At 37.0% G+C, this 23,019-nt stretch overlaps 2 protein-coding genes and 1 long non-coding RNA gene across 4 annotated transcripts; 2 read left to right on the top strand and 1 right to left on the bottom strand.

The window, feature by feature from the left end:
* The first annotated feature begins 551 nt into the window (after positions 1-551).
* Positions 552-3,159, top strand: LOC130963685 (uncharacterized). 2 transcript variants are annotated; one of them, XR_009079823.1, is made up of 4 exons: positions 552-688; positions 984-1,096; positions 2,309-2,515; positions 2,747-3,159. It is a non-coding gene; the product is annotated as an uncharacterized LOC130963685 (long non-coding RNA). The 2 variants fall into 2 exon arrangements; XR_009079824.1 differs by having other exon boundaries at positions 2,711-3,159.
* An 898-nt stretch (positions 3,160-4,057) lies between these two features.
* Positions 4,058-14,267, bottom strand: LOC130963499 (uncharacterized). Its single transcript, XM_057889607.1, has 4 exons — positions 14,076-14,267; positions 9,346-9,417; positions 5,492-5,754; positions 4,058-5,063 (listed from the first exon to the last, which is right to left on the bottom strand). Exons 1-4 carry the CDS (start codon positions 14,265-14,267, stop codon positions 4,058-4,060), a joined length of 1,533 nt encoding a protein of 510 aa, XP_057745590.1.
* A 2,927-nt stretch (positions 14,268-17,194) lies between these two features.
* Positions 17,195-17,776, top strand: LOC130963497 (putative F-box protein At1g67623). The gene has a single exon (XM_057889606.1). It carries the CDS (start codon positions 17,195-17,197, stop codon positions 17,774-17,776), a length of 582 nt encoding a protein of 193 aa, XP_057745589.1.
* The last annotated feature ends 5,243 nt before the right edge of the window (positions 17,777-23,019 follow it).

Below are 23,019 nucleotides of genomic sequence, written 5' to 3'. Positions count from 1 at the left end.
TAAGAGAGTGTGAGTCAAAGAAAAAACAGAAATAAAGGCGGAGAATAATGCCCGAAGGTACCTTACCAGGCCAACTTATCATAAAAGGCGGGTCGGGCATGGAATTTGAGCCCAAAAGACAGCTTGCCTAAATCACACTACTTAATCCGCTGACTTTGGTAGTGTAGGCCGGCCAGCCACCACTTTTTTGTGACTTTTTTGTTTTACAAAAGTTACACACTTAAAACTAAAAAAAAATAAAATAAAATAATGAAACAATGAAACATTTTTTGGTATATTGCTAACTTATTATATAATAATAAAACATTTTTTTAAAATATTTTTTCATTTAAAAAAAATGTTAGTGCTTAAATCTTTTGAAAACTGTTTTTTTAATATTATTTTTAAAAAATAATTTTTGGTAGGCTACTTGCCAGTTCGCCAAAAAAGGGATGGATCGGCATATTTGGCCCAGATTTTTTTGCCGGGCGGGATAGGGTGCAGGGTGGGCCAGCGTGCTTGCCAACCCTCCGCGTCACTATCCAATTTCAAATTCTAGTTAGTCCTCTTTAGTTTGGTAGGTTTCATGATTTTCAATGCCTTCTATGCTCTGCATCTCTGCAGATCATTGTTTAGGAGTTATGGTGTGCATTTTGCTGCTTTTGTTTCTGGTGTGTCCTGGACATTCTACCTTAATTCTTCAGGCTTGGTATGTTCAAAAGTTTCATTTCACCTGATTATGGTTAGAGATTGTCTCCCATAAAGGTGCAAAGATCTTTGTTATTGTATAATCTTTTTTAATTAAAAAATCCTGAAATGTATGTATGTTTCATGGTGTTTCCTTATCTCGTATACAAAGGCATTGGCATCCAGTACTGTAATAATTAGTTGATTTGTCATTGTTTCTTATAAATTGCCATTGTTTCTCCTTGTTCTAATGTGGTTTTAAATGACTTAGGTCCTTCAATTTATGATTTATATGCTTTTATTTTCCTGGTTTTTAGAGGACAGGAATAATTTAGAGAAGTTGACTCTTGCTGTCCTTTCACATCTTCCAACAGCAGTTTTATATGTTCATGACCTTTCTAGGGAGTGTGGCACTTCACCATCTGATCAGGTGTGCTTTTTATGACAATTGAGTTCATAAAATAACTAAATTAAGGCTTAAACTCAATTTTCAATTACCGGCTATAAATATTATTGAAATATGTACTTTGTATGTAGCTCATCAGGTTCCTTTTAAATTAGATGTATGTGAAAGCCTTTTATTTTGTTTTTAAGATGTTTATTGCTTCTGTATTCATGATCCTTTGAATATTTGTTTCAGATGTACAATTCAAAGTTTTACCTTAGATTTTCCATTGTATTTGAAGTATTGTCCATTGTGGCTCTTTTTGGTCTATATTGATATATGATAAGCTACAATTACATGATAAAGATATTACGATTGACCAATTGATGTTCATCCTTCAGATTTTTTTGTCTGTCTGTTAAGCGTTACTTTATTCCAGTCATGCTTTTTATTAATGGTGTTTATGACTTGGTTTGGATCAATTTTGATGTAACAACTAAACTGATTCAGCCAATTAGAATTATTTTCTCAGGATTAGATTGGTTTTTTTAATTAAAAAAACTAAACCAACCTAATGCAATCAAAACTGGTTTAGACTGTCCTGGTTAATTCAATATTTGGGGTTCTTTTTTAATGCAAAATTTGTAAATTAATAATAAAGGATATGAGACTTTTGTGTAATTGAATAGACTAGAAAGAGGACTAAATTTATATTGTTGCGCAGTCATCCTGTAGCTAGAGCTACAAGAAACCTAAGAAAATCACAGGAGATATTATTAAAAGAGATTTAAATATTAATAGTTCAAATATGAATGTGGTTCCAGACAGAACACTATGATGTTATTTGATCCCGACTCCACCTTGTTGGAGACGGCTTGCTTCTTGTCTTATTGTAGAATTTGAGTGTTTGAGGAAAAAAGAATTGAAGAAACTTAAAATGGGACTAATTGTAGTGTAAATTTACTTGGGAGTATCCCCAAGACTCCAATCAGTGTGTGTACATATATGCTGAATACATAATTGTGTACATAATCAAGTGCCTTAAATTTATAGAATGACGAACAAGTTGACATTAATAAGTATCCTATGTCCTATCCTATTTCTGTAGCATGTCAACTTTATTTACATCAAAACAACGCTCCTCAAGGCATGCATGTATATTTTATGCATCAAACATGTTACATATGTTTGTAACTCTTACTCCCATGTATATTGACAAAGCATCAGTTGATGATGGTTGGTTACTTGGTTATGCAGTTTTCAATATACAAAGAGATCAAAGAAAGGTTTAGTGGACATTTATGGCTTGATGTTGTATCCAAATTTGATCTGTTGAAGCCATCACCTGTGGTCTATGCAACAGAAAAGCCATCTCCCACAGAATTTGAGCTGGAGAAGTACCGGAAATCAGGTCCTGATGGAGCTATTCATGTATCTGTCAAAACACAACAGGGACTAAATGAGGTCAGGCAAATCTGTTTCAAGATTTCATATTTCAGCTAGAATCTTTCATGGTTCGGGTTATATAAGAATAAAGCCACGGCAGTGTCTAGCAAGTAACATTTTTGTCGATGAAAATGGGTAGGGTTAAGTGTAGATCGTCTTGAATAGGAATTGGCACTAAATTAACTACTAAGATTCATTGCTTTTACTGTGTAGCTGAAGAAAAAAGTGCATGAACTGCTTTGCCTGCAGATGGCGAAGATAAAACATACAATGGAACAACCAAGAGAAGTGAAAGGTACCACTCAAAGCGTAACAGCAAATTTGTGAAGAAACTCGCAGCTAAAATAGAGGAAGTTGAAGTCTTCATAAAGCCTGTAAATCTTTGTAAAATATGTTAGGCACCATCTATGCCGCACCTCCATACTCGAAAACCAGCAAAAGCGTAGCAACAAGAGCTGAATCTTAAGTGCTTATGTACCTTGGCATCTTTGACATCTTTATTGTTACATTCACATTGGAGATACAATGAAAGCTTGTTTGTTCGTCGCCTTTGAACTTTCAATCAATTTGGCCACAGCATGTAATTTTTGTTATCATTTCGTTGTAACGTTGATGAGCTCAAAACTCAAATCTTGTCAGAAATAATGATAAAATTGGTTTGACAAAACACTGATAATTTATTTTCAAATCTTGTTTGTCATGTAGGTGAGAGTAAAGTTTTACTTTTGCCCCATAAATAATTATCACAAGTTTAATTTTGCTTGAAAAGTAGATATATTGTATGGAAGACAGCATATATAAAGGAATGTTTTTCATTTGATGAAAGAATTTACATTCTCCCAAACGTCATGGTTAGCTTCTACATTCTGTTTACGAAGAAAAGAGAATGCTTGAGCCAGAAAAATAATAATGCAAAAATGCTGTTGTTCAGTTCATTCTTGTCAAATGCTAATTTAGGCAGCAATAATGGTGCTAATTTGATGGACTTGGTTGGTTGCCTTTTGTTCTTTACTTGAAACATAGTAAAGCAGAACTATCAAAGACAAATTGAAGTCCTCTTCCTTTTTTGCTGAGATGAGTAACCAGTTCCCACTTTATGTAAAATGCATCACTGTCTCTTCAATAATAAGTTTCAAACTTCACTTTCACCCAACAATGGTAGTGAAGGTGGATTACAGCAAAATTACAACTTACATAAAGTCAAAACAAAAGAAAAAGAATATGGAAATAGCTCAAGAAGTAGGACAATATGGTTTCCCCCTTCATCCTCAGTTGCAAAAGTAAACCAAGACCAATGACTCTGACAATCACACTTTAAGATTAATCCATAATTACCTCCCTGCACTAAAAATCTGCTGTAGTCTCATACCTGCATAGGGAACCTAGTCTGAGCAAAGCATCCATTTCTTCCCACAACATATTCCTCTCCTTCTCAGATTCAGTTTTTTCAATTGGACTTTCTTTGGAACAAAAAATTTTCTCTGAACATTGAGAGCTGGTTCCTTTGAGATTGTATCTTGCTCTGGATAATGCTTAATCCGAAAGCATTCAGCAAGAAGTTCAATCAACGGTGCCTCCTTTAGCCTTAGATGGATTTGTTGTCACTCTATGTTGCTCCCTATCTTTGTAACTACTTTCGCAATCCGCCCCGGCCTTATGCTTCCCTTCAGCCTCTCCTTCCTTCTTGTTCTCCCTCTCTTCCTCTGCACTCTCCATTCTTTCATCATTCATCGGCACTCTTTCATCGATCATCGGCAAGTCCCCTTTGTCCTTTGCCACAAAATGAGACACACTTTCACGACCCTTCTGTTTTAGCGGTTTCTTTTCATCCTTTTCTGAATCATCCTCCTCAGGTGGGGATGGACGCGAACGCTTTTGGGAAGAGGCTTCAATATCAGCACCAACATTTTCTCCTGTTCTTTCCACTCTCTTCCGTGCTCTATTCCCCGCCGGCATTGGTTTCTTTGCCACATTGTTTCCTTTGTCTTCGTTCTTCTTTGAAGAACAACCCTCCACTGGTTTCTTAGCCACATTCATTGAAGAACAACCCTCCACTGGTTTCTTAGCTACATTCTTTTCCTTATCTTCATTCTTTTCTGAAGAACCCTCCACTGGTTTCATAGCTACATTCTCTTCCTTATCTTCATTCTTTTTTGAAGAACAAACCTCCACCGGTTTTTTGGATACATTCTTTTCCTTATCTTCATTCTTTTCTGAAGAACAACCCTCCATATTGCGTTCTCCAAAGAGAACACTAGCACAATCTGCATCCTTTGGTAGCATTTTCTCTTGCTGATGATTAAACACATTATTCTCGGTTGAGGATGAATTGTTCTTATTCTCACCATTCTTCTTGCGAATTCCAGAGCATTCAGTTTCCACAATCACCTCGTCGCAGCGCAAAACTTTATTGCTATGAGACTCAAAAGTTGGCTCTCTTCTCTTCTCCTTCTTCCTCCTCTTACATCTCCTCTTCTCCTTTTCCTCTTCTTCATCCTCATCATCAAAAGAATTTGAAACACTATCAAAAGAACTTACAACCCGATTTGCTTTCTCTCTTTGGCGCCTTTTACATTAACACACAGTAGACAACCAAGCCAGAAACTTCATAGCTTTGCCATTGTCTGTCTTCTGCCACCTACTCTCTCTTTTTTTCTTTCTTTTTTTTTTTCACGTTCCTTTCTCCCTTAGCTGTTCTGCAAATGTATCTTTTATAATAATAATAATAAAAAAAAAAAACGTTTTTCTGCGGAAGCTGAAAAGGAGCAGGAAGAAAGAAGAAAAATTAACGAAAAAAAAGGCTTCTTTTTGGTTCAGCATGGTGATCGTTAATGGTGTTGCTAGCAGAAAAAGAAGCAAGAAGAAAGAGAGGTCTTTGAATCCGTCACCGATTGGATCAGGATCCCGAAACGTGTTTCCTATTGATGGTGCTAGAACTTCTGCCAACAATCCTATAATAGTTGGTTTGAATGATAGTAGTAGTGATGAAGGCACTGATAACAGTGATGAGGGCCGTGGAAGAAGTTTGGACTGGATTTTGGGCTTTCAAGTGAGTCAGAGGATGAGGGAGAAGGTTCAGTTTCACCATCAACTTCAGCATCAACTTCATATGCAGCTGCTGAAGCTGAACCTTCTCCCTCATCCTCTGACTCACTTGAAAGCCCAAAATCCCAGTCCAAACTTCTTCTACGGCCCTCATCACTGTTAGCAGTGTCTTCATCACTACTACTATCACTCAAACCAACGATTATAGGATCCTTGGCAAAAGTTTCAGCATCATCAATAAGAAAAACGTTTCGGGATCCTGATCCAATCGGTCACGGATTCAAAGACCTCTCTTTCTTTTTGCTTCTTGTTATGCTAGCAACACCATTAATGATCATCATGCTGAACCAAAAAGAAGCAATTTTTCTTCTTTCTTCCTGCTCCTTAGAAAAAAATTATTTTTTTTAATTATAAAAGATACATTTGCAGAAATAGAACAGCTTAGGGAGGAAGGAAGGTGAAAAAAAAGAAAGAAAAAAAGAGAGGGTAGGTGGCAGAAGACAGGCAATGGCAGAAGACAGGTGAAAAAAAGAAATACTCTCACTCTCTCAAATTTAATTTAATAATAAAAATATTATTTTAATTTTAAAATATTATAGTCTATGTAATATAGAGTAAGTTTGGTAGGTTCATAAGTAATTTTTAGTTTATGAAAAATTGTAACATTAATGTTTGATATAATTTTCAAAATCAAATTGTGACTTTTTAAAAAATTATTTAAGTGTTTATAGAGAAGTTAAAAAAATTATTTATTTTATAATAAAAAAAATTTTATTATTTTTTTTAAAATAAATACTTTTAAAATTAAAAAATTAAATACAAAATAATTTATTTATAAATTATATGTTACTTTTAATATAAGTATTTATTATTTAAGTTTTTTTTAAATTTAATTAAATTGTTTATTTAATTTGGCCATAATCATGACCCACATATATATATTTGTTTTTCTTTATAGATTATAGGATGAGGGATAGAAAAAAATTATAAAGATCCAAGATTCAATTTTTAAAAATTGTATATAAAATAAAAAATAATATAAGATTTTTGTTATTAACTGTATTTGTTAAAACGTTATTGCATCATATATTTTAAGTTATGAATCATGCATATGCAATGACAAGAAATTATAAGGTGTGAAGTCAAATTGGTATCTAATGATATTGGAAGAAATTATTAAAATGTTTGGATTCATTTTAATTCAACATTAAAATTTTGTTTTCTTTAATTCTTGTAGGGGGATGGTACTTTTTTTACTTTATAAGAAATGTTTTTGTAAAGGTTGGCCATGGTATAGTTTTTCTGGGATGAGTATTTACAAATTTTTTTATCAGGATGAGTTATACGTCGACAATAAAAAAAATAAAAGGGTGAGTATTTACAAAAAGTATTTCAACACTCAAATCAGTAATTAAATAATAAATTTTACAAATTAAAATAATCTAAACAATTTTTTTACTTTTTTTTATATCTAAAACAAAAAATAATAATCATGTCTTCGAATTAATTTCGCTTTAAACAGAAAATAATATTATATTTTATCATTTTAATATTTATTTTAATCATTGTTATTAATAACCGACTTATAACATATATAATTGAATCATGACGTATAATCGAATTATAACGATCGTGTCAAAAAATACGAATCTTATCTTATTAAAACGTTTTACTAAAAATGTTTTAGTGAGGTAGAAGTCATATGAATAAGCTTTGTGTGAGTGCCAACTAATATATTATCTTGTATTTATTCACCTAACTTTTGTTTAAATTTTTAATCCATTTATTAAAACAAAACAGAAAAAGATTGACTCCTTTCTTTACGAGATGAGCATAAAGAGTGTAAAATTAAAGAATAATATATATTATTTTTGTTAAATTCGTATAGATTATTTGATAGATCTTTAGTTATTTTTATGTCTGTTTTAATGTTTAAGAGTTCTTACGTTACTATAATCACTAGTAGATTTTTTAATTGTATTTTTAATGTTTAGTGAGACCTTAAATACTTAGTGCATTAAGTAGAAGTGTCATTTAGTTTTTCTACTAAGCATTAAAATTATAATTAAAGACCTATTAATAATTATAGTGACTTAGAACGGAAATATTTAGTTAAAAAAAAATAATTATCTATATTTATAAACTTTGCGAATGAAGTACTTATTAAATGAAAAAACTAATATTGTATTCATAAAAGATAAATTTTATGCAATAATGGATCCAAAAAATTTTAAAAATAGGAACAAAAATATATACACTAAAATAAAATTTGTTAAACATTATTTATTAATTAGAGATATAAAAATTAGTAAATATTTTTATTCTTAAAATACTATTCATTATATATAATTTAAAAAAATATTTTTTTATTTTTAAAATTTGAACCTAAAATATTTTAATTAAATTATAGAAAGCTTGTTATCCTAACTAATTTTTTATACACATTTAATAATAAAAGACCGAATCAATTAGCACATTAGCGACTAATGATACACTAGTAGTATTTATAATTTGAAACTAAAATTATATATAAATACTAAAAAAATTAAATTTGTATTTAAAAATTATGTTTATATAAAATAATAGAAATATAATTTACAATTTTTTTCTTTCTTTCTCTTTAAAATAATTAATTTTGTTATATATTTTTTAATTTAATTTTGATATAATGTTAGATGAAAGATTTTATGTATCTATTTAATTATGTATTGTAATTTAAATATTTTTTATTATTATTTATAAAAATAAAAAATATATTCTAAATTAGTAAATTAATCAATTTTTTTTTAATTTTATATGTAACATACGTGCATATAATAGAACAAAAGATATAAAACAAATAATAAGGATGAATAAATTGAAAATAAAATAAAATATATAAAGTCATGAAGAAAATAAAATATTAGATTAATACCTAAACTATAATTGTTTGAATTAAAATTTGCAATTGAAAATTTCAAAAAGAGAAACAATAAAATTGGAAGATACATAGAGACATAGAGAGTTATATAAAATAATATGAAGAATTTAAAATTTATCTTTTGATGAAAAGAAGATGACCACTAGACAAAGAATAAAAAAATATTATAAAAATAAGAAGAGAATTTAAAGAAATAAAGGAGTAATGGCACAAAACTAAATTTGATTAGGTTAAATAATAGTCAAAATAATAAAAAAATAAATTTAAAATTTTGACAAATTGAATTTAATTTATTTATAGTGAGATCATTTAAAATTTAAAATAAAAGCACATTATATTTTTTTTGAAATAAAAAGCTCAACACAGTAAGGTGGAACATTTAGAAAGTCTAGAATTACAATACAAACACTAAACAAGAAACTATAGTTATCTCCGGCATTGCCATCAACAACTAGACGGAACAAAGTCAACCCACTCTTTGTAGCTCCTAATCGACTTGGTAATAACTTTCGCAACGCCTGTTTCTTGATTCCTGAAATTCTGACATTCTTTTCCAACCACGTATTCCAAATGATAGCAAAAAAGTCAATCAGCCACCTGTTACGTTCGACTTTTCTTACAGGAGCTCCTGTCTAACTCTCAAAGTGTTTCTTAATGGTTCTTGGAATAGACCAAAGTTTATTATAGGCATATAACCAAGCACACCACACCTGTCACGTGAACTCACAGCAATGAATAAGTGGAAGTCATTCTCAGTTTCTTTTTTACATAAAACACAAATCATATCCCTGTGATCAATAATGCCCAATCTAATCAATCTTTCCTTAGTATTGACCCTACCAACTAATACAAACTAGGTGAATAGCTCAACTCTTGGTGGTACCAGTCCTCTCCATATAAATCTAGTGAAACTATAACTCGTAATGTCCTTCGGGAGAGTCTCAACCTGCAAAACCTGCACAAATGAGTTAGTAGAGTAAACTCTTTATCTATCAAATTTTCATACTATTTTGTCCTCTCTCTCACTTGTTAACCTGACAGGTTGCAGAACTCCATGAAGTTGGTTAACTAATTCTAACTCCCATTAGAAGAGTACCCTTCTCCAATGAAAGTTCCATATTCACTCTAACCCATTCCAGAACCCACAGTCCCCTATTATAGATCCGACTTGGTTTAAAACCGAGAAAAGCCTTGGAAATATATCCTGCAACACACCACATGGCAGCCAATTATCTTCCCATAAACAAATTCTTCTACCATCTCCTAACTCTAATGATAATCTTCTAACCATCTTATCTCTCGCTTGCTATTCTCTTATCTACAACTGACAAATGTCCCTCCACGGATCCTTTGTATTAGGAACCAGCTGACAAGAAAGAAGAACATTGGGATTCAAGTTATTGCACGAACACACAATTTTCTTCCATAATGGGCAATCCTCTTTTGAAAACCGCCACCACCACTTGAACAACAATGCTGTATTCCAGAGCACTACATCACCCACGCCCAAACCCCCAAAGCATTTTGGAACTTGCACAATATCCCACCTTACCAAAGGTACCCCATCCCTTCCGTCCTCATTACTCTACAAGAACATCCTCTACAAAGATATTAACTTATCTGCTACTGCTTTGGGCATCTTATATAAGTTAAGGTAGTAAACCAGCAGACTATTAAGCATAGATTTAATGAGTACCAACTTACTAGCTTTATTAATCAAGTTTTGGCTTTCTACATATTGAATTTTTCTTCTACTTTGTCTAAAAGCACATTATATATAATTATTTTTCTTTTTTTAAAAAAAATAAAAACACAGTGGGGCAAGTGCCCCCTATACTTGTGACTGGTTCTGTCTTTGGTTCCATGTGACAAAAATATCAAAATCCAAATTTTTTGTTAACTTCTTAATAAAATTTTTAAATTACTCCTATCTTTCATCTTTAACCTCAACCCCGCACTATCTATTCTTCTCCAAAGATAGTCCCTCCGTCATCACCTGCCATACTTCAGTTGCATAGCCGCCGTGCCTCTCTACTTTCCTTTTCTCCGTTACTAGCGTCCAACAACACAACCATCGTTGCCTTCCCTTACTATTCGCAATTCACAACGCTTTGTAGCCTTCCATTCACAGTCGTCCAGCCTTATCGTTTATGTCCACTCAATCCTTGTTTTCTCTATCCAACCCCGCAATCTTTGTTGGTGCAGTTTCATCATCGTCGTTGTTCGCGCAAAGTTTGGTGCATCTGACCCTCTCTCTCGCACAAGCTCTTTTCCTTTTCTCTTTTACGGTTGCTCGATCTTCTTTTCCTCTTCTCTCTCTTTTATCAAATAAGCAGAAGTTAAAAGTCTGATATTCCAACCAAGCTTCCATTGCTTGAGATTCCTCTTAATACAGAAAATGAAAATAATAGCTTGAATAGCTCCTATTGTAAGCATCAAAGCTATGCTTGAGTGATGGGTATTATTTGGTCATCTTAGTTTGAATGATGATCCAATTTGAACCCTTTGACAAAAGTCAACACCATTGTTCAACCAATTTCAATTATCGCTCCAAACACCTTGGTCTTTCCAGCTGCTTTTCCCAATTTCGATTTCTCAAAACCAAAGATTATGGCCACACAAAAGTGATGCTTGGTATGAGATTGTAGATGGCACACACAAACGTTTATGACATCGAAGTCAGCACCTCATAGAAAAGGTTTTGAAACAAACTTTCAGCAAATTAAAGAAGAGAAAATATGGTTAAAAGTTAACATAGTGACAATAGAAAGTTGTGAAAGTTTGGAATATGAACAAAAAAAAGTTAATGTGTGATTGAGGCTGAAAATAAAGGATGAAATAATTTAAAAATTTTATCAAGATTTTGGTACTTTTATCACATGAAATCCATATTTCATGGTACAACATTAATTTTTTTGTTTGATAAGTATTTTGTCCGTATTCGCAAAATTTATGAGTACAAATAGTTATTTTTTAAAAAAAAAACTAGTAAAAAAAAATTCAAAATTTATTTTATTTAATATTTATTAATTGTTGTCAAAATTAATAAATATTAAATAAAATAAATTTAGATATTTTTTATTTTCTAACATTACCGACCTTAAAAACTCTTAAATATTAAAATTGGTAATATTAGAAAAAAAAACAATCGATTCAAATTTATCTTATTTAATATTTATCTATTATAATGTGTATTAAATAAAATAAAAAATAATAATTTTTAATAATTTTTATTTAATATTTTTTTATTACTAAATATTTTCATATTAAAATCAACATAAAAAGATAATAATCAATTTCTAATATCTACAAAATAATCTATACAAATTTAATAAGAATAAGTGAATTAATAACATAAATATTCTTTAATTTTGCGTCTCTTTATGTTCATATCAGTATCTTTCTTTAAAAAAAAAAAAGTTAACAAAAAAAAAAAAAACCACAACTTTGCTTCCACAGCCATACTCATCACTTTATGCGTTATCAAGAATACTACTATACTAAAACTAAAACAAATACTTCAATGGTACGGATTTGGTGTGCCGAAATTCTTTGGCACACCAGTGCACATAACACTTATGTTCGGCTGATCGGTGCGCTATTTGATGTTGGCCGTCGAATCTCTCTGTTTTTACAATCCAATGGTAGAGATTACTCTTTCTCTTTCCTCCTATGATTGGTTAGTGGGCATCATGTGTTAGAGGGGTTAGTTTACAAAATTCACTTTGTAGCTGGTTATTTTTGTTACACTAAAAAATTATTTGGGTTTATGTAGAATTATTTTATCATATTTTAAGAACTAAATTAATGGCAGTTAGTGATTCTGTTTAACGCTAAATCAGAGATGCTGGAGGTGGGCTGGGAAGGAAGGAAAAGTGTCGTGGACGTCCTTTGATGCATACAAGATAAGCTTCGATGTCTACGTATCTGTCACTGACCGTCAATGGAGTTGCAGGAAGCTTTCTCCCGCGGAATCACACTGCAAAGCTGCCTGCTCTCCGAACTGCGGCATCTGTCGTGACTCGTTGGTTCGGAGGATGAAGATCTGCATAGTGACCTTGCCGGAGCTGGATTCGATCACCGTCGAATAACAATGAGTGATGTTTCGGCTAGATGTATGGTTTTGCCGGAGACGACCAACAAGAAAGGATCAAAGCGGCGTGGGATGGTGGGCGACAGGATGACGAAGGAGAGGCCGATGGTGTTACGGGTCGGGCGGGTTAGGTTGGAACACAATTGGTTGAACTTGGGTCAATCCTGATGGGCCTCTAAAGTATATTTTTTTCTGGAGATGCATATTTTTTCTGAAACCAATGCTGGGCTCAAGTGTTGGACTATTAAAAATGTTGTTAAAACTAGATAAATGGTTTAGTATGGTCTTTTTTACTGTACGAAAAAAATCCTCACATGGCTGAACAAGGAAAAGGAACACCAAAATAGTTATTGCATATATAATAAGTTGTTGAACCGTTTAACAGCAATATTAATTTTCTGTATGATATAATAATTAAAATACTATGCAAAACAAACTTAGCTGATTAATGTAAGGTTTTGTCACATGTGCACTAAAAAAATGATACTGGTGCATAAAATTATAGAAACGTTGATGCACATATTTTCCAATTGAACACGGGTTGTATTCGTACAATATAGTTGGTTGAGGTTCAATACCTGTCCTTTAATGAGCAGACTTTGATGAGGTTTTTTAAGGAGATTTTATTATTTGATTTCACTAATTGGTTTATTATAACTTCAGAGAGAGGTACTTTGAAACTTGTTTAAATCAGTCCCTTCGTATTCTTTGTTGATCCAAGCATTTTAATGGGAAACATGTTTATCCTTTATAAAGGAATTTGTTCCGTTATAACGGAATTTGGCAAAACATTACGATACGGTAAATAAAAATAATTCTGAATGTTTCTTCCGGTAGTGTAAAACTGATTTGCAAGGATAACTCGATAAACAGGTCTTTGATAACGCACCCGTAAATGGTTGTCGAAATGTTCTGGGAACATGATTTGAAAACGTTAAATGCTAACAGCGCAAGATAATTCCCTAATTTTGTTTAAACCGCTCAAACGACTTGTTTTATTTTGGCTGATTTATAAGCAGAGGGACTGAGTTATGAGTAATTTCAAACAATTCACGATAAGCAGAGAACAAACCGATGAAAGTAGATATAATAATCGCTACTGAGTTTTAATTAGCATTTCATAAGATCAAAAGGGCGACCTAACAAACAAACCAAATAGATCATTCAAGGCTTCAGGCCTCGACAGAAACTAACACAACATAAAGATATCACACATGTGCACCAGGTCAAATACCTCCGTCATTGTGTTCACTCTGCTCCGGTTGAACGCCTGCCCGACAGGACAAAGATTTGTGCTTGACCTCCAAAACATCGACGACCCTTTGTGCCAGGTCACGCCACTTTGAGCTTTCCTCCATCATTTTGTTTGCTTTGTCATACATTCGGCGAACGGTCGCTTCAGACTGTTGCTGCGCCCTGTGCAGCAACTTTTCCTCCTGGAGCCGTGTCTTCTCCTTTTCCTCCAGTTAATCCTCCTTTTCCCTCAACTTGACCATTAACTTTAACCACTTGACCCTGACCTTGAAGATTTCATCTGAGATCTTTACAAGTCTAGCCTCCCAGATCTCCTCCCTCCTGACAAGTTCGGCCTCAACGAGGTCAAAATACGCGGACTTTTCATCTGTACGGACGATGTCGATCAAAGAAGGGATCGGCTGTTCCGTGAGGTCGTCGGGACTAACGGTGTGGTCGGTGACGGACTCCTTCGACATTTTCTCAGAAGTATACAGTGGAGAGAGCAGTGGAGGATGGCAGAAATAAGGAGGGGGATAAGGATAGACAGAGAGGTGAGAGAAGGAGTTACGACAGACAAGAAATGGGAAAGAAGCGTTAGGATGGATAGGGTTTGTCATTTAACGGGCACGTATACATATACAGTGTAAATTGGGAAGCTGCTTCGAATACTTTTTTTCGTAGAAAATGAGTAATTCATGTACTTCATTTTTTTGGGAAAATAAACGATTTATATTTAAACAAGTTCGATGGAAGAAAAAAAAAGAGATAACAATTTAATTACGTATTGGCTTAAGTTAACATTTCGCATTAATATAGTTTTAAATTTGTTTTTAAAATTATTTTTCAATGCTCAGCTTTAAAAATTATGTTTACGATCTCTTTGATTCCCGTGCCAAACCCACAAACGAAGCATCGGTTACAGTGGGTGTAAATGAAGGCGTATGTGGCACGGTACCTGACTTATCTGGTAAGGCGTTTTGCAGTATATAAGTTCCCTCCCCAGCGTTCCTTTATCGCATCTGGTGTTCCATACTAACGACGGTCCTCCTGTAACCTTCCCCCCCACCCCCGCATCCAACAAATTTAAATTAAATAGGATGAAATTTGGTGCAACCTCCAACAAAGGCAGAAGGGAAAAGAATGCCGGATATGGGAGAAGGAAAGGGAAAGGGGTGCCCCACGCGGCTGTCCGCTGACTCTTCTGCCTTGCGAAATATGGAAGAGAATTGCAGCAAGGGTTGCGTCGGCCTCGATCCAGAATCTGTTTAACATGCAGGCGACCTGCAAGGTGTTTTTGGACGCAGCCCGTTCATCTGCGGTGTACAAGGTGGCCTCCATGGCGGAGCTACCCGTCGCGTTCGGTTATGACGACGAGGACCGTTCTGAGGATGGGTTCCTTTATAGAAGCACGCACGCATGAAATCCCTATATTTCGTATAGGGATGAGAGAATTCTTCTAGATGGGGCGATACGTCGGTGGGATCGACACCCTGCTTGCGGCCGCTGAAGTGGGCGATGTCCAAGCCCGCTACATGTGTGCGATGCTGTTACTTATGCCAGGTGTTGGGAACGAGGCGGACGCTGGCAGGGGGGTTGAATTGTATGCCAACGTACTGCTGCTAGAAAAATCGAAATGTGTAGAGAACTCTTCGGGCAGTTGTTCGCAAATCCGCTGATTGGGGTGAACCCGTCGGATCCAGGGAAGCCCGTCGTCTGCCGGTCAAGCGTCTGCCCGACCCGCGGGACCATGGGTGCCGCCAACGATTTGTCAAGTGTGTCGTGCATCCACTACCTTGCCGAGTTCGAGGTGTTGCATTTCTTTAGTCTGTTTACGTTCAAATGAAGCTTCGTTGTAACCAAAGTTGAATGTATTTCATTGCTAATGATTCGAGTGGTTGAGTTTGGTGGCTTTGTAATTTGCCACTTTCGTGGGTCTGACAAATGACATATTCAAACCGATGCATATCACCATGTTTTAAACGCTCACGCGCATAACCTTCGATAGAAGCACTATTTCATAACTTCATTGGCAAATAGGCCATGCCGAATATAAAAAAAAAACAAACAGATCAGAACAATTCAATATTAGTATTGGGCCTAAACAGTACAATACTAGACCTAAACATACATTGTCGGGGAGGGGAGGGGAGGGGTCGGTTTACGGTGTCTCCATCCCATTGTTGCACTGACCCCTAAGACCTGGGACTTTACATGTCCAGCAAAATGTTGGCCAGCTGCCGTATGATTTCTCCCAGTTAAGTCTTGAGTTCCTCTCTCTCTCTCTCTATCTGGGATACACGGTACTCGATCGACGCAACGACCTATTGTATGTCCTCAATCGATTGGCTGGCTGCAAGTGATGTAACTTTGTTAGCAACATATTGATACCGACGCAAGTGACTAGACGTGGGGGCGTCGCAAGAACACATTTTTTGCTTACCATATGCACCTGGTACCGCCGCGGGAGTCGTCGTCACCGTCACCGTTGTATCGTGCCGTCCGCCATGAAGGAATCGATTGAACTCAGACGCCGGCGGGAGCTTGCTGCCTAGGCCCGGAACAGGCGTAGTCGTCGTCACCGTCGAATCGTGCCATCCATCGTGAACAAGTCGATTGAACTCCGACGCCGGTGGGAGCTCGCTGCCCAGCTCCGTAACAGGCGATGCAGTCACCTGGAAGTAGTCATTCCAAGCGTTCACGGCCTCTTGGTAACTCCGGTAACGAAGAAGCAGGTTCCGTGGAAAGCCATCCACCTAAGCTGATGCCGACTCGCAGTTGGGGTATATTCCAGGTATCCTCCCTCTAAAGACGACATACCACCCACCTTCTGTTCGCATTGGCATCCGACTGTTAGAGGAAATCTGGTACACCTTGCAGAGGGAGAGGTGGTTAGGCTTGATGGTGGAATACAGTTTATGGGTTTTTGTCTCACCCGGAGGCTAAGAAATGGAAGAGTAAATAAGTAAAGCAACTAGAATGGTGCAACAGCAGTCGAGGTTTACTTGCACGCGGACCCTATGTTCAGGAGTAGGGGTGCAGGGACTCTAGGTTCAAGAATAGGGGTGTACTTGCACCAACAAAGAAAAAATTAATAACATTTGTCTTATTTACCACTATTAAGGCTCCTTTAAATTACTTCATTCTTGAGAATATTAGCCCCACCTAGGAAATGGGCATCCAGTTAAATACGATAAATACTTTTTTAATCAATATAATTATTATACCATCTGAACGTATTGGTAAACGAAAACGTTTAGGGAAACGTATGCGGTACTGAACCACAACCCCCCAACTCCCTCCCCCCCAATGGCAGTATATTAAAAAGCAAAATGCCACAAGCTCAGTTACAAACTCATCTATCCACTTTATAATCTCCAATAATCCCTCCACGAAGTCCTTACAAATGGCCGAAAGTTCCCAGAAGGACATTAAGAAACTAGACATATCTGTTCAACACGAATGCCCGCTGAATCTTCCTCCTCGTGAAATATGGTCGAGTATTGCCACGATAGTTGCATCGAATTCGATTGAGGATCTGTTCAACATGCAGGCAACGTGTAAGGTGTTCCTCGGTGCAGCGAGTTCAGACGCTATATACAAGCATGCGACGATGTCGTATAAATCGTTAGCGCACTTTTTACTTCACCTCGACGGGCCTGAAAGGAGATTCCTTGATCGCTGCGTGGAAGTAGGAAATATGGATGCTATAGTCCGACATGGGTTCGCGGAGTATCTTCGATTTGGCCACCGTGACAAAGGGATGGAACTGCTTGCTAGGGCCTCAACGGAGGGCAGCGTCGAAGCAGGTTACCTGTGTTCCATGTTGCTAACTTTTTATCACGAAGACGAGGAAGACGTACAAAGGGGTGTTCAAATGATGGAGGTTTTCCGTATTTCTGGGCAGCTCGAGAGCTACACCAATTTCTTGACAGACATTTGCAAAGATACCACGGTGCTCTTGAAAAAAATGTTTGCACGCATCTGAACGACCGTGACTATTTACCACTCTTGCCAATCCTACCCCAACTGTACTGTTGTGGGTTTCTCTTTATGTAATCCTCCAATACGATGGCTAGCAAATGCCGGTTTGTTATGATCCTTCAATAAACCCTTTCGTTAAGCCCTTGCTATGCGTACTGATGGTGTAATTCATTTAATTTTTTTTTTTTATTTGTTAAAAAATTGTCAGTTTGATCAATTAAATTATCATTAATTATGTGGATGGCACAGACAACGCAGTTAATGCGTATCTTGGCTATAAGCCTATAACTTAGTCCAAATAATGCTTTCTTCTTGAGTGGGATATGATCTGAACTTTGCACTATTACAGTGACGTTTGAATGGACAGAATACTGTTTATCCAAGCAATCTAATTTGAAAGATGTTTATTTCCTATAATTTCATATAATATTAGGATATCATAAAAATGATACTATGTCGTTCCCAGTTAAATATGTGTTCCCAGTTAAATACGATAAATACTTTTTTAATCAATATAATTATTATACCATCTAGACGCATCGGTAAACGAAGAAAACATCTAGGAAAACGTATGCGGTACTGTACCACAACCCCCCTTCCCCTCCCCCCAATGGCAGTATATTAAAAAGTAAAATGCCACAAGGTCATTTACAAATTCGTGCATCCTCTTTATAATCTCCAATAATCCCTCCACGAAGTCCTTGCAAATAGCCAGAAGTTCCCAGAAGGGCATAAAGAGAGTGGACGTATCCGTTCAGCACGAATGTCCGCTGAATCTTCTTCCTCACGAAATATGGTCGAGTATTGCCCCGATGGTTACATCGAATTCCATTCAGGATCTGTTCAACATGAAGGCGAGTTGCAGGTTATTTGCAGCTGTATGCAATTCTGAAGCCGTATACAGGCATGCCTTGGGTTCGGTGCTGCCGATTGCTTGCTTCCTGGACTATGTTGGGCGGCCTGCAATGACATTTCTGCTTTGATGCGCCACAGCGCGGAATCTGGCCGCTCTGCTCCGGATGGGGATGGCTCATTTATTCTTGTTTGGCCACCGCAGAGGTGGTATACAGAACCTGGCCAAGGCAGCAGAGTTGGGCGATGTGGAGGCCTGCTACATCTCTTTGATGCTGCTACTGTCGCTTGGTGACAAGGACGAGGATGAGATCCGCCGTGGATTCGAATTTTTTGGTGTGGTCCGTGAGTTCGGTGTTGTCAAAAGGTGCAGAGAGGTCTTCACGCAGGTGTTTGCGGGCCAGTGGTTGGAGATACCCCCGGCAGACCCAGAGGAGCTCATGTCATGCCGTTTCGGTAGTTGCCGTACCCGCGGAACCATGGATGATGCGAGCGATTTGTCCAGTGTGTCGTGTGTGCAATGCCTGGCCGAATACGAGGTGCGGAATTCTTGGGGACTGTTTACGTTTAAGTAGTTTTCTAAACCCCGATGATAGAGGTGCTGATCATGCTCCGTGCGTGCATTGTCGGTCAGACTATGATGTAATCCGTCAATACAGTGGCTAGCAATTGCCGGTTTGTTACGATCCTTCATTAACCCCTTCATTAACCCCTTGCTAATTGCTATGCGTACTGATGGTGTATTTTATTTTATTTTGTAATTTTTTTTTGTTAAAAAACTGTCTGTTTGATCAATTAATTTATCATAATTATGTGGAGTACACAGACGACGCAATTAATGCGTATCTTGGCTATAACTTAGTCCAAATAATCCTTTCTTCTTGACTGGATATGATCTGGACCTTGCACTATTGAAGTGACGTTTGAATGGACGGAAGACTGTTTAGTCAATCAACCTTTTACATCATCGGAAGGTTTTTTTCTGGGGCTGGGTACTAAGACTGTGACAGTAAATTTATTTTTTTACATATTGGTATAATATTGGTATAATCCTGAATTTATACAAAACTAGTAACTTGGATAGGCAATAGGGAGTGACCGAAAGGGGTCAGGTAAAAAAATGGGTACGAGATAATTTTTGTATGAGCAATGATAATTTACGATGGTGTATAAAATCTGTACAAACGTTGAATAATGAACATGCGGATATGCTCCAATTGAACCACGAGATTGTATTCGTATAATATAACCGGTTGAGAGATTGAATACTTGTCCTTTAAAGAACAAAATTTTCTTTCATATGTTAAGGAGTTTTTATTATGTAATTGCACTAAATGTTTTATTATAACATGAGAGAGAACTAATTTGAATTTTGTTTCGATCAATGGCTTCGTATTCTTTGTTCATCCAAGCAATCTAATTTGAAAGATGTATTTCCTATAATTTTCCCAGGTCAATGCACATAGCCGATAGGTTCAGATCAACCAATCCATTTTTTGTCAAGCCAATCGTACACCCCCTGACATGCCGTTTTCTCGTAAGTGTGTCGACAATTATTTTTAAAGGCAACTATTTCTGGTGCTATTGTTCTAGTCAATTATTTCATTGCTCTCACCCTAAAAAATATGTCCTCGCTTCCAGCCAAATGTCCCACCTCTGCCGGGAGTCTACGAGGATAGCCCAATTTTGATTACCAACGAGAGGGGCGCGTAGACCGTTCAGTATACGCACTATGCCGGGAGGACGAACGGATGTTTTGGAGTAGGCTGGTCTGCCTTAGAAACTACATGCCAACTAAGACACGACCATGTGTGTGTCTTCGAGCGGCTGGTGCCGCAAGACTACCGGCTGCATATATATTGAGAACTCCTGTATCCTAAACCCCCCAACCACCACCCCTCACCCCCATCCAAGTAACTCGGTCCATGTTATTTTCTTGCCTCCGTTTGTCAAGTACAATGCTGCAAGCTGCATGTCCATATATCTGTATCTTTAATCTATATTTTATTTTTAGGCATACCTTGCCCTCATTAACTTATGCTTTAGATGATAAACACGATAATATTTTCTGGTGTTAATGTGCACGTAGCATTGCAAATAGAGTGATCTCCCAATATTAAAAAGGTATGTCAATTAGTGCCAATGGCTGTGAAGTTTGAATGTAATTTTAAGCTGTGAAGTTTGAATGTAATTCGCTTCACTTTACCTAATTTTTGTAATTTTGAATTTTGAAACTTCACAATGATTTATTAATCTCCTAAAAATGATAATTAGCAGTAGTTGTTTATTGATTCAAAGTTGTTACCATACTTCATTTAGTGCATTCAATTCATCACATCCGGTGTTTTAAGCGGGTGTTTTAAATTACATCCAGAAGCCATGATCCATTACAAAGCATTTCAAAACCGCGATTGAACCACATGCATTTTCCAACGAGTACACAGGCTACTGCAAGACGTAACCAGTTCCGAATGTCTACTGCAAAGAGGCAGACGAAGGGAGTTTTTTTAGGAGATGTGCATCTGAATATCCACTAAACGTTACATACAAAATATCCGCATAAACGTTACATACAAAATATCCACTTACCATACATACAAAATATCCACTAAACATAGAATCGCTATAAAGATGCCCCCTAACTACCATGTCCGGTTCAACAAAAGGGTCGACAACGAGCGATACATAATACATCAGGTTTGACAGTGGATTTGCAGCTCTTCGCACGACACCACTTCACACCTCCACTTCTGGAATCAGTCGTCGCTTCCTCTCTATGGTTTTACTGAAAATACACGATTAAAATCAGCTAATTATAGAGCACAGCCACATACCAATGAAGGCCAACATAGCAAAAACTTGTTTTAACTTTGACGGCATATAGACATCCTCATGTATATGTAGTTTAACAAAATCAACTTTGTAATTCAGACGGTTCTGTATCAAGATGAAATGAAGACAATATTCGGTGTGCGGCTACAGCCTACCGAAGAATGTGAAAGGGTTCGACCAACCTACCGTTGCAACACACGGTGGTGACGACTGTAGGCCCCCTTTGCTCAATCAGCGAGAGACATGACTGGCCCGGATGTGTTGGTCCCAGTGAAGTCGCTGTTAACAAACCCAGCCTGCATGTCACTATCAGAGCATTGGAACAAAGGAATCTTTGCGGTCGCATACAGATCGCCGGATAGGTTATCATAGAGCTGACACCAAGGTAAAAAACAAATGATTAGAACCATTTAACAGGGCAGAAATCTTAACTAGATCATCTATAAAGCGACTAACCCACCATGTCAGTGTCCATCGAATCCATGTCATCTGCAACTGCGCTGGATGACTCCATTGTGCAGCGGTTTGGACACGTCGTCTTGTTGTGTCCCACCTCCCGGCACAAACGACATCGCTGGGGTTTCTTTCCATCGTGAGCACCGTTACCCTTTGTATTGCGCCTGGGTGGATTCTGCGCTGGGGCTCTGCCACCCTCAGTAGGTGGCCCCTCGTGTGGAAAACTGGTGTCCCCTGCATCTTCGTTCTCGAAGTGCTTCAGCATCAGCATGGCAATGTCTCTTGCAAACTAGAACTTTTCAGTGCTGTGACATGCAATCTTGCACACTTTCCGGTACCAATCCATCAGGCACCAGTGTTGCGTCAGTTGTACAGAATCCCAAATCACGCCCATCGACTGCACCGCCACAAGTTTTGCATCCTTGGTCCATCTCGACAATATCAGAGACCTTGGGATTTCATGAACATTGTTAAGAACAAGCACTGCAATTATATGTTCGTAGGGGACCCCGAAACATTCCATTCTCATGCACGTGCATCGAACCGCCCTCATATCAGACGTTGCAACAACACGCCAATCCTTCCCCGGAGTGCCGTATCGAGAGACGGTGTGGATAAAATAGGAACTGTTATCTTCATAATCAACCACCCTCATTGCACAGGCCCTGTCAAGAATGGGAACAAAAAAAATAGAAAATTGTCCGAGTGTAGTTCTGCACTCCGCTCCAACTGTTTCAGGTTGGTGGTCATAACAGGGTCACCCTTTGTACACTCAAAATCAGCCTCCACTTTCTTTTCACCCACGAACATCAAGCATCGATGGAAATGACGTAAAAACTCAGTGTAACTATATCAAGACTTAACATACCGTGATATCACAGTGTGCAAGCCCTCACACCTTGATGTTGTTCGAAATCCGGCAAAGAACTTTCCTCGTATGTGTGTTGTGGCCCAACTGTGCCTTCTCTCGTACATGTCTTGTACCCATCTTTTATCGGCGATGCCAAATTTCTCAACCATCTCAAACCACTTTCTCTGGAATGTTCGGACCTCGTAGACGCCAAGCATGCAATCCCTAAACATCCTGGTGAATTTAGGCTTTTCGAT

The sequence above is a fragment of the Arachis stenosperma genome, chromosome 2 (genome assembly GCF_014773155.1).
Source record: "Arachis stenosperma cultivar V10309 chromosome 2, arast.V10309.gnm1.PFL2, whole genome shotgun sequence".
Lineage (NCBI taxonomy): Eukaryota > Viridiplantae > Streptophyta > Magnoliopsida > Fabales > Fabaceae > Arachis > Arachis stenosperma.
Note: the sequence above shows the minus strand (reverse complement) of the source record. Positions and strands in the feature narration are given on the sequence as shown.

Excerpts from the sequence above, each read along its gene's own strand:
- LOC130963497 (XM_057889606.1), top strand. The coding sequence starts at position 17,195 with ATGGCCGAAAGTTCCCAGAAGGACATTAAGAAACTAGACATATCTGTT.
- LOC130963499 (XM_057889607.1), bottom strand. The coding sequence starts at position 14,267 with ATGTCGAAGGAGTCCGTCACCGACCACACCGTTAGTCCCGACGACCTC. Across the intron at positions 9,418-14,075 it reads TCTCAGATGAAATCTTCAAG|GTTTTGCAGGTTGAGACTCT; the intron begins GTCAGGGTCAAG and ends TCATTTGTGCAG. Across the intron at positions 5,064-5,491 it reads GGCCCTCATCACTGTTATCA|GCGCCAAAGAGAGAAAGCAA; the intron begins GTGCCTTCATCA and ends TTAATGTAAAAG.